The sequence below is a fragment of the Dicentrarchus labrax genome, unplaced genomic scaffold (assembly GCF_905237075.1).
Source record: "Dicentrarchus labrax unplaced genomic scaffold, dlabrax2021, whole genome shotgun sequence".
Taxonomy (NCBI): domain Eukaryota; kingdom Metazoa; phylum Chordata; class Actinopteri; family Moronidae; genus Dicentrarchus; species Dicentrarchus labrax.
This window is the reverse complement of record NW_026136705.1, coordinates 6,820,092-6,832,459: the sequence shown is the minus strand read 5'-3', so window position 1 is coordinate 6,832,459 and position 12,368 is coordinate 6,820,092. Positions and strand designations below refer to the sequence as shown.

Below are 12,368 nucleotides of genomic sequence, written 5' to 3'. Positions count from 1 at the left end.
GGTATACCACAATAAACAACAATGCAATGTATAGGTAATCTAGAAAGTAATAATCCAGTGTACTACAAGGCAATGAGCTAATTAGATTATAATTTGACATTGTAAACTTCCTTCCACCCTCGGCCATCATTAAAGCAGTCTGACAGTACGAAGCTAGTAACTCAACAGCATTCTGTCACCAACAGTCTGTCTAATATAGTTATCCATGATTAAACGTTCAATTACCTGTGCTAGCAGTTCGCTGGTTCTATGCAACAAGCTGATTATCCCTAGCCCACAACCTTTTCAGTGAATCCCCAGCCAGCTGCAACAGTGTCTGCAGCTGAGGATTTGGAAAACATAATGATATTATGCTAATGTGGAGATATTGCTGGATTGACATTTCTACTGATTGGGATTAGTGCTGCTATCCATTTTCCCACCCACACAGCAATAGCTTAAGGTCCCTCTGTCACCAGAACATGCTTTTAACATTGCTGGTGTCAGGGGTAAATGTTGGTGTTACTCAAGTGGGCTTGTTTCGAAGCAATTAGTTTATTTTCTTTGTGTAATGAGTGCATGCCCTGAGCTGTCATTGAAGGCATTAGGAAACAGAGAAAATCACAGTTCCTGGGGCAGACTGCTACTGTGGTCTGTTTCTTTTTAAATTAAGATATTTGACAAGGATAATTCCAAGATTATCCTTATCTTTTAAGACATCATATAAAAAGAAGAGGTATCTGGCAATTTGTGCACAATTAATGTGTAACAAACTGTGTATTCCTAATGTCTTATTTCATCAGCCAGTTTCTACTCTACTTTGGATTATTCTTGTAGTTCTCTATTTAAAGGGTGACTGTTTTTTTAACATCCCACCAGCACAAAAGCATACATTATCTGCACAGCAGTCACAGTCCTTTCCTTTACATTTAAAGATAAGATACCTATTTTTATTTTTATTTTTTAAAAAGATCCAGTGTTTAGGCTTTAGTGGCATCTATTGGTGTTACTGTAAATTCACCTTCCCCTTCCAAGCACAAAGGAGAAACTATTGTGAAATGTGAATGCCCCTATGTAGAACCAGTGTTTGGTTTGTCCTTTCTGGGCTACTGAATGAACATGGTGGACTCCATGGAAGGCGACCCATAGCATCGGTAGATATAGATAAACATATTTCCTATATTCAGATGATTATACACTAATGGAAAAAATAAATATGAATATTGTATTCCACTTATGCTGATCCATCCCGATAAATGTCACACACTGGAACTTTACACAAGGCCAAAGTTTCAAATAATGAAGTAAACATATGTAAGAGAGGACCTCAGCATGGTTATTCTCTCCCAGACTTTCAAAATGCCTTGCCTTATATACCATCAAGCACACAGATCAATAACTGGTGACAATTCAAGTGTTAATCATATGTCAATGCCTTGGGATTTCCAGCAACACCAAGTCAATACATTAACTATTAAATCCACAATGTTCATTTCTGACACCCAGCCCACAAACACTGATAAACAGTAACTTCATCAAACTCAGAGCCTCACTCATATTGCTATTGTCCGAGCTAAGGTATTGAAGCTGTCATGCCGTTGAGCGCGTGAGGATGAAGCAGAAGTCACAAGCACAAGGTGCTGCCCCTCGGGATACTATCCGTGAAGTTGGCAGTGGGCTTTTAAGTAGGGAGGGGCTTTAAGAGATGGCTTGTTTCAGACCGAGGGTGAACTGAGGGGCTGCATGAAAGGCCACTTTAAGATAAATAAGGATGTTTTGAAGAGTGAATTATGCAAAGCTACTCTCACTCAGAATACAGAGCTGTAAAATTAGCAAAATAGGTCCACTTTAATTAACAATCAAGCACTGCTGTAGCGTGCATGTGCACTGCTTAAAAAGAAACAACCCACTGCTTTTATATGTCACAGTCTATTTACCAGCCATGTTTATTACTGCCTTGTCTGTTCAAAACAGTTGTATATGTATGTCTTCTGCAGATTTGTTTCATCGATTCTTGAGAAAATTATAGGGCTAGACAATGAATCAAAATATTGTCATATTAATTATTCATAATATTATGGCCTGATGTAATATCCAAATCCCAGAAGATAAAATATGACAAACAGCATTATAATGGAGTACTGTAGTTCGAAAGAGATGCCCTGACCTACAATACAATTATGTGATGCAATAATGATCATCCCCACAATAATTGTGAATCATATCACAATCACAATATATGTCAAAATAATCTCAATACAATGTTTTTACCATATCGTGTAGCCCTAGAAAATTTGTCAGATTTTCTGTCGGCGAGTAAATCTCAGAAGGCTATCTGCCACACTGGCAGGTAAATGTTTGTTCCAAAATAGTAGGTAATAAAAAAACAATATGCTGAGAGTCTCTATCGTATATTGGTGTCATGTACAGGCTCTCATCTTTCCTCGGCTGTCTATGTTGGATTTTGACACTCACACACTACTGTATATGTTTGTGCCACTGTTTTCCATGTTATCTTAATGAAATGTACTGAAACAAATGTATGTGTGACACAAAAAGGGCACAGATTTTACAGCTTTATTTTGGAAGGTAAAAAAATATGCTTATTTTTAATCCACCAGTCCCCTTGGACTTTTGGACGCACAGACTTTAACAAGACATTATTAATACACTGTTTGTTACACACTAATTGTGCACAAATTGCCAGATACCTCTTCTTTTTATATGATATCTTAACAGATAAGGATAATCTTGGGATTATCCTTGTGAAACATCTTAATTTAAAAAGAAACAGTAGAAGTTTTCTCTTTAACAGAAAGTCTGCTTTACAAATGTACCGACTGGATGATGGCACGTGTGTTTCCCAGGCGATGATGATGAAAAGTGGGAACCAACCTTTTGAAAGCTTGACCCATTTTAGGGGCAAACCACACCAACCACTGCATTTGTTAAGCTTTTGTTCAATGAAGAGGCTGTGCGCTGTATCTGTCCAGTAAGAGTGGCAGTAAGAAGGTTTACAGGACAGCAAGTCTCTACAGACATCTGAGCATACAGTGCTTTGACCTATAAGCTAACATGCCGATAATAATAATGTTGATATGCTGTTTATTATGCATCATGTTTACAATGTTAATCATCTCTGTTTTCTAATTAGCATTAATTTACAAAGTACAGCTGATGGTTGATGAGGTTTTGCAATGAATCAAGAGTATTGGACTGAGCCATCGACCAGCACTGCCATAGCTAAAGCCAGGCTGCTAGCAGAGCTGAAAGACAGACAGCTGCAGGACAAATAACCCCTGGCACTGCCCTACAGGCTAAACAAGCCACATTATGGTAATAGCAGGTCTGGTCAACATACAGTGATACTCTTTGTGTCAATTACAGGCTACTGAAATTCAATACAATATCTGCACTAGTATCGCTCATGTAGGAAGTGAAAATGCTATCAAGGTCAGAGCATTTCTCTTATTTACCAATACTAGGACTTATTTAATAATGCATTTCTTTCTCTGTTTCTTTGCTTCTCTACAGGCACTCATAAATTTGTGACAGAGGGGGAACATCTGGAACTGATAGCAGTCACCAAAGAGCAGTCAGGATCATATGAATGCATCGCGTCTAATGACATCTCGAGCCCCGATGTCAGGACAGTGCAAGTCACCATCAACTGTAAGAACTATCACATTCATTGTGGAGACCAGGACTTATGGGGAACATTAAAAAGCCAATAGCCATTTCTTGTATACATCCTCACATAAAGCCTGATTTTGTGAAGTTAGTTAATTTAATAGAAATTATTTTTTCTGTTTTGTCTTCTTTGCACCTACTGTAAGATTCAACTGCATGTTGTCCCAAATAATTTAACTCCCTCCCAGTCTGTACATACACAACACACACAACATATATATAAACTTTTAAAGAAATAGGAGTATGAACAGCCCAAAACACCAAGCGCATGTTGTTTTGTCTTCTATATGATGCCTATGTAAAACTCATTCCACTGTTTTATAGATCCTCCCTTCATTTCTAAAGCGAGGAGTACGGGTACTGCAGTTGGACAAAGAGGAGTCCTGCAATGCGAAGCCTCTGCTGTCCCCAGGGCAGATTTTGAGTGGTACAAAGAAGACCGCAGGCAAGTTTTTTCTCTGAGCTCTGTGATTCCTAAAGGCTTAGAATAGTTTGAAGTAAGTAATACAGACACACAAAGACACCTATTCTGCTGTAGGCTGTGGACTTAATAAGCCAGACTGTGTCATTTTTGTTGATAAGTGATGGCTTTATACACACAGCCTTGTTTAATATAAGACATGCTTTTGATGTAATGAGATAATCCTTCATGCCCTGCATTTTTCTTCACTCTGTGGGCAAAATACTGTTTTTAATCACATTATGAAAATTCATAATTTCCATTAAAAATATCTTTAGTCCAATCATTTGCAAAACAGGCATTGGACACCAAAGGCAGCTATTATTATTTTTACACTGTAATTGGTTTATGTCAGTGGGGTGTGCGGCTGGGAGGTTTAGAGGATATTATAGTATAATTCAGTGTTCTCCAACTGAAAGCTAGAGACTGGGGAGCTGATGTAAACACAGCCTATGTTGCACTGTTAAATGGTCCCTGACGGTTACAGCAGCATTGCTCATCAGTCCCCAAAAGACAAAATCAGTCCTCAAGACCAAAACGATGGTGATAAAATACATGACTGGCGTCTGCAAACATGAAATAAGGCAATGAAACAGTAGCAGAGGAATAGGAAATGCAATGAGTGAAACAGAAGGAAGGCTGTCATGCACTGAAGGATGAAGCACACAAATGCATGCACAGTTACTTCAAGAAGGCAGTGAGCGGTATTTTATTTTGCCTTAACAGACCATGGGTTTAAACAGTGGCGTGCACAGACTTTTTGAAGGGCAGGGGCGGAAAGAAAAAAAAGCGCATATAGCGCGTCCTCACCACTGTAGAGGGCACTTTAACACACGTTTTGGCTCCAAGAGGGCACTTGAGGGCAGTTTAGCACACGTTTTGGCTTCCAAGAGGGCCCTTTAGCACGCGTTTTTCTACAACTGGGCCACGATGGGGGGGGGCGACCGGCAGCAAAGGCCGTGATAGCTACTCCCCTCTCTCTTACAGGCTCTTTAATGGAATAAATGGAGTTAAGATCGAGAATCAAGGTAAACAATCCATGCTCGTCTTCTTCAACGTCTCGGAAGAAGACTATGGAAACTATACTTGTGTTGCCATGAACACCATGGGAATCACTAATGCCAGCATAATCCTTTATGGTAAGTATGTGAAAGAAATGAAGCATAGGGAAAAAAAGCACATTTGTGTGAATGGAAGTGTTAATTATGATTAAATTATTATTCATTTATTGACTATTTTAGTGGCTGCCTCTTTTCATGATAGCAGCTGCACACATTAAATTAAAATCCAGACATGAAGGCCACCCACTGTACGTTATTCACTGATTTACCTTTTTATTTCTATCATTTACTAGTTTCCATGGCGATTGCAGCACCAATGTAAAGCTATTATTTGGCCGGGGAAATAACACACGAACATATGAACTGCAGTTAATTACAGTCCATAATGAATCAGAGTGCAGGTTTGTATGTAACCCTGACCTTGGTGATGGAGTGTGTCTTTCTGCTGCAGGTCCCGGTGCGATGCACGATGTGAACGGGGCCGCCGAGTTGCCCCGTTGCTCCGTATGCCTCCTGCTGACTGTACCCTTGCTCTGCCTGCTCAAGTTCTGATGTGAAATGTGAAAACCTTTAAGCTTCTCTCAGCATTGAACAGCAAGAACAGACTATTAGTCCTATAAGAAGAACGGAAACCCAAGAGCGCCAGTGGTTCCACCCCTTAGTCCTCTTTCTGTTTCTATCTGGCTTTGCATCGGAGTCTGTTCTCTGTTGGTCCGCCAAGAGTGAGAGCCGTCAATCCGAGGAAGGGAAAAATGTTAAAATCATGCACTAAATTTGATGATGGTAGAACTACTGAGTTTGTGTCTCCCCAACCTTTTTGTATGTGAAAAGGGAAAAAGAAAAAAAATAAATGTAACTGTTGATAGTTGACTGTTTATTGCCCAATATTGAAGTGTACATTCAGATTATTATTGTGTCACGTCCTGTTCAATATCTGTACAATACCATTAAGCTTTTTTAAGTAAATGACAAAAAAGGAAAAAATGCAATGTGATTGTTGAATTTTACTGTATTTTTACAGTTGTATGCAAAACAGAGTAACAGATCCTTCATGATAAACAGTTCAGAATAATCAATAGTACACCATGATTTCTCAGGCAATGTCCTACAGCATAGTGCATCCAAATTTTTGTTTTCACCGTAGTGTGTGTAGAAAATGTACAAATGTGTACATATAACCGTTTTATTTTTCAAAATGCATACACTTGTCAAATGGCATTTTTGAAACACCTAAACACAGCATCATAGCAGCTGCAGGCCATCTTTATACTGAAAATCTGAGACAGTCAGACATTTATGTGGAGTGTCAGTAAGGACAGGAGTGTTGGTCAGCTTTGCTCTCTACACTGACTGATGGAATTAAATGTTCAGAGTTAAAACTCATTCAGCAGTGCTACCTACATGTGGTGCTGGATGGCATCTCAAAAGCTTCAGGTTAGTGGATAATCTAATTAGCAGCACTGCATTAAAGTGACTTATCAGTAAGTGCTGCTCTTAATTAAGGAAACTAAATTTAATAAGAAAAACAATTTTTTCACAAACTCCTAAGTCTCTTTTAATGCTGCACTTAGTATGATTTACTCTGATGGTAAGTTTGATTTGATTTATTGGACATATCAAAAAATAAAAATAAAATCGGTCACACACTGCTGCAAATACATGATAACTGAAAATGTTTGAGGATTGATTCTATTGTGGTCCTCTTTCCAGGAAGACACAGAGTGCGATTCAAGTCAGATGACAAAGTACCCTGTACCAACACATAGTCAACATTACAAAACAACCAATACATCCTTACATATAAAACCTACAAAGCACGGATTACATCATCACACAGTACATGCAGAAGCTACTCATACACATTCCCAGGCCCATAGATAGATAGATAGATAGATAGATACTTTATTTATCCCGAGGGAAATTCAAGCAGCCATCTCAGCAGGCACCACCCCACACAGGATGACCAGATCCCAACTCAGTAAATGTAGGAAGAGGAAGAGTATATTTGTGTGAGACAATGTGGACACGTTAGCAATGCTAAGAGGTAGTCTATTTTAATATGATGTCTATTTCACTTTAATTCAGTGGCACACTAAAGACTCCAGGTTACAGGTTAGGCCTTTAGCATGTGAAAGACTTAAATATATTTGATCTAAACTCCCATGCTAGCTAAATACAGAAAGCATAAAAAGGCAGCAGGTTAACCTGCACTTGACCCACATGCGTGCAGTTTGATCAACATCAAGCACACCCCCTTGAAGACAGCCTTCCCTGCTTTCTTCATCACCTTAGAAAGCCTCTGTCCTGCAGTGGTTTGACTTTTGAAAACTAGAACCAATCAAAATGTGGGACATTGTCTCAGTATGTGGGATGTGAGACGGGATAAAAATGCTGTGCAGTTCCACATAAAGTGGGGCATCAGGGGCCAGATGCATAAAACTGTATGTACAACGAGAGAAATATATATATGCGCATTTTTTTCGTCAGATTTATAAAACTGTACTAACGTGCCTGATTCTGTTTTTTAATCTCAACCACTTTGGAAATGAGTGCACGGCCACAAGCTCTATTTCCACTCCTATAATTATCTATAAATGGACGTAGAAATTCCTTAAACTTCTGTTTGCAGATCCATTCTTTTGCCCACTCCATACTCCCGCTCAGAGTAATATTTTACAGAATACTGGGCAGACTGCATTAATAATTTTTAATTTATATCTGTGTGATATTAAAAGTCAATATAGTGACTTAGAATTAGCTTTATTCATTACAGTGAGCTCCACATCTGTTGTTAAGGTTAAGTCATCATAAGTGTGGTAATGCAAGTCAAAAGTATGCACATCACTCTACAATAACATAACTCTGAGAACAATAAAAACAGATGTGTTCATTGAGATAGAATACTATCTCAAGCATAAGTCTTAAAATAGATTTTGTATAATATAGATGAATGGAGTTTCTTTAATTAACTTCTTCAGAGATATGTAATATAGAAATTCATTTTACAGTCAGGATTTATGCTGGCACAGGCTCTGTCAGTCAACTTCATCGTATTTATCACGCAATGGTTTTAATGTTAAGCGGTGTAGAAGCTGGATAAACGTCCTTGATTTCAAACTCCTTCAATCTAAACACACCTGGGGAGGCCGGGGGTGTTTTGACATTTTCAACTACAAAGCTGGCACACAGCTCCAGTCCACATCCAAGGTCCAGATGACACAAGCTAGAATATTTCACCAACAAAGTCAACTTGAATGAGTGTTCCATGTAGCTGCTATGATGCCTTTTTCCAGGTGTTATGAATGTGTGCTTTTAACCTGGTTTGGCCCACAGTAAATGGCAGACACCGCTCTTTAAGGATCGCAGAAGTGATCGTTGTGTTCTGTGGTCAGTGGATGCATTTCCAAGGGATATTTTTTAGTCTGCCTCAGACAGTTTCCAGTGACGAGAATATACTTAAAATGAAGCACAAAGTGATTGATGGTGTGATGTTCTGCTATTGTCCAGTTCACTCCTGTGCATACCTATGAGTAAGAAGTGTGTTGAAGACAAAACAACAGGGAGGAGATTAATGTATGTGGGAATGCTTTTGTTGTACTCACATGTTCAGTTATGTGCTTGTAATGATGGTGAACCAGTCAGCTGCAGACCATGTCACAGGGTGTTATTTCACTTTTTAGGGGTTTGCAAAAAAAAAAATATATATAGACAGGTGAGATTCAGACGCCTGCAAAACTAAACTGAAGGGTTATTGTGACCCTTTCCATCCCAGATACATGAACATGATAAGTATTGATGTCAATAAGCTTGGATCAATTTGTTTAAAATCCCCATTAAAAGAGAACTGATACTGGAATTTACTTAAGGTGTGTTTTTGCATATGGCACCATGTCCGACTGTGTAAGTTGTTTTTATTTTTATTTTTTTTTTAAATTTCAGGTTATTTAATGGTTAAAGGATTTAAGATGTATGCATTACATGTTATCTATAATCCTCCTTAATGCATAATTCTCTGGGCATTTTAAAGTTTGGAGTATTCACAGTTCACTTGTTCATTTTTTTAATTTAAACAGTTGATTTTACAATGTATGATCCCATTGATGGCTGCATTGTTAACCTGTTTGATATGTTTTCTGACCTTACTGGAGGTTCAGCATACAGTAGTCACTATTGTGGTATATAGTCATCGTATCATTTGATTGAGAGATTGCAAAAATGTCCATAAACTGGTTAAATGTGAATTCAAGTTGCCAATCATTTGTTCTTACTATGATTGCCATACATTACAGTCACTGTTTGGTTCTTGTTTTTTCCATTTAAACATGCCGCTGGGGGGTTTCTCACATCTAAACAGCAAAAGAAAAAGTTTAAAGACATTGTGAAGTAGCGTGGGATCATGGGAGTTGTTGTCTTCATCCAATTCTTCACAGAGGTCTCCTCTTCTCCAAAAGCGAGCAGACCAGCTGATTAAAACCACTAAAAACACTGAATAAAGCAGTTCCACCTAAAAAATCAGTGTTACCTGAATAAAATGACAGATTTCTCTGAGTTTGAACATTGTTGGAAACATTTGGGTTAATGGAAGAACACAACTCAACTACATAAAGAACATAGAGCTAACGTTTGATTGCGGAAATGTTACATTTTATAGATTTAAAGCTGCACTAGTCAATATTATACGACTCCAAATGAATGATGGTGCTTCATTTACATCATTTATTCATATGTACACAGGACACATATAAAAAAATATTGCTGACCAAAGTGTGTTAAACTAAAAAATTTAAATAAATGGTTTAATAATTGTAACAGACGAAAAGGCTGGCAAGATGTTTTCTCGTTTGAACTTGTGATTTTGTGGTCTCACTAGTTCAGCTACCACACAAGGTTATTCAAACACAGTTGTAAAAAGTACATTTCTTATCTGCTGGCAAAAAAAAAAAAAAAGTACTGCAGCTTTAAAAAATATATTAGTTGAAACCATAGATAACTGACAGTAATCATTCCGAAGAAGGAGAGAAATAATACACACAGGTGTGTTCAAACCTGCATCAATCTGCGTTAACCTGATCAGTCCAATATAATACAATAGACATTAAATCTCATCATAAAGCCAACTATTTCTGTCAGTTCTTCCTCTGCACCAGTAGCAGCCATGTTTAATAAACAAGAATATTCAGTGTCACTGCTGTCAGAACTGATAAGGATTCATACTGTCTCAGCACAATGGCATCAATATCTGCATGTGTTAGATCCTGGGCTCCTTCCAGTAAAACCTTGTTATCAGAGAAAAGCTGTAAAAGAGCAAAAATGCAGGGCAAGTCTGGTAACTGCGGTGCCAGTCAAGCTGCCTGTTACCTCGTTGTGTCTTTAAATGAATGGCAGGAGATGCACTCTGGTGACAGATCTGTGAGATATTAATGCAAATTCATGCCTCGAGGTTTTGGGACGTATGAATACTTTTCTTACAACCTCCACAACTCATAAACCACTACTGTGATTACAGTACTGCTGGTTCTTTCCAACGTAATGAGGACATTTTGTATGATTTTGATAATGAAATGAGTGACAGAGCCAGTCATTTTACAACAAGAGCTACAGCAGAATAAACTCAAATGTCTGAGTTTCATTCCATCCATGTGAAGTTAAACAAACTCGCCTCCTGAAAAGGTTTTTGACATGAAATCTTTTTAAACTTTACGACAGCGTGATGAGCCTGAAGTGCTAACCTGCCAGTGGTCTCACAGCATGATGAACACCAACAATGTTCCAATTACAAGATATAACTCTATTGCTTCTCTGAAGAGGGAATCAAAGTCCTCTTTGTGTGTCTTGCTCAGACCAAACTCAGCGGGGTGGAAGGAACAAAAGTGATTTTGCTTTTATAGATATAGCCTATAACCAGTCCAATATAATAAAATAATATCCCTTTGAGTCGCCTTTTTATTCAATCTAAGTCTTGTAAAAGTGGTCTCATGAGGGTTGATGATATCCAGTGTATTTTCTGGCAGCGCAATATTATTTAATCTTGTTTATAACATAAAAATAACTGGATTACTTTGCTGTTTCATCTCTCACAATCTCCATTCTGCTTTGTCATAAATACGACAGTACAACACAGATATGGAAATCGTTCAGATGTAACTCAATGAGGATTGTTCTCTGCAGACAGGTTTAATGTAAGTTGAAGCTCTTGCTCATAGACACTGCAAGCACATATTGATGAATCACTTTATTTTGACATTTTCAAAAGCAAATAATGTCTTTTTTTTCTCCACTGCTTTGTCAACAAATGCCCTTATTAAGTTAACTAGCTAGGTTTGGATTCATTGACAGCTGTACAAAATTATTTCAAAATGGCTATTAGGGCTATGAAAATCGCAGCAGTCTGCCTCATCAGTAGAAAGTACAACCAACATATTTCTACCATACCAAACATACACTGATCCACCATAACATTATGACCACCAGGGTGCCCAGGTGGTCCTAATGTTCTGCAGACCCATACCAACAGACTGCTCTGCACTGTGTGTTCTGACCCCTTTCTATCAGAACCAGCATGAACTGTTTCAGCAGTTTGAGCTACAGTAGCTCGTCTGTTGGATCGGACCGCTGTCTCCGGTTCTTTTCCTTTACTTGGAGCACTTTTGATAGGTACTGACCTCTGCAGACCGGGAACACCCCACAAGAGCTTTGGAGATGCTCTGACCCATGGCAGTTGTTTTTGGTTCAACAGGTTGTGTTGGGTTTGGGCAAACAGTGAAGTTCTAGGAGGAACGTATCAATTGCAGATGCTTCAATGCACCACCGAATGGTCTGATGAGTATGAAAATGAATACAATTCTACAGCCTTTGCAGAAGATCTCATCCAGTTGATCACCTGTGGAAGATTTTGGAACAGCATGTAAGACAGTGCTCCTCACCATCATCATAACACCAAATATAATACAGACTTTTATCTTATAATCTATTTAGTCATGTCTGTGGCTGTCTCTGATACTTCACGTCATTTTGTTTTCAGGGTTCACACTCTTTATAAGAAATCACTTTCCAGGAAAGCACTTGCTCACAGTCATATAGTTTACCTACTACTGAGACATGTAAAGCGTCTCAGGTTCATTACAGGTAGGTGGTAAACATTTATGGGACAATTCTCTTTTTTCATTTGCTTTCATATT

General features: G+C 38.3%; 1 protein-coding gene across 3 annotated transcripts in view; it reads left to right on the top strand.

The window, feature by feature from the left end:
• opcml (opioid binding protein/cell adhesion molecule-like) overlaps window positions 1-9,431 on the top strand; it is a 337,114-nt gene extending 327,683 nt beyond the window's left edge. For all 3 annotated transcript variants that reach the window (XM_051401624.1, XM_051401623.1, XM_051401622.1), the window contains 4 exons: window positions 3,514-3,651; window positions 3,994-4,114; window positions 5,117-5,268; window positions 5,642-9,431. In XM_051401624.1, coding sequence (XP_051257584.1) covers window positions 3,514-3,651; window positions 3,994-4,114; window positions 5,117-5,268; window positions 5,642-5,742 — 512 coding nt within the window. In that variant the 3' untranslated portion in view covers window positions 5,743-9,431. The remainder of the gene's footprint in view (window positions 1-3,513; window positions 3,652-3,993; window positions 4,115-5,116; window positions 5,269-5,641) is intronic.
• Window positions 9,432-12,368: the final 2,937 nt, after the last annotated feature.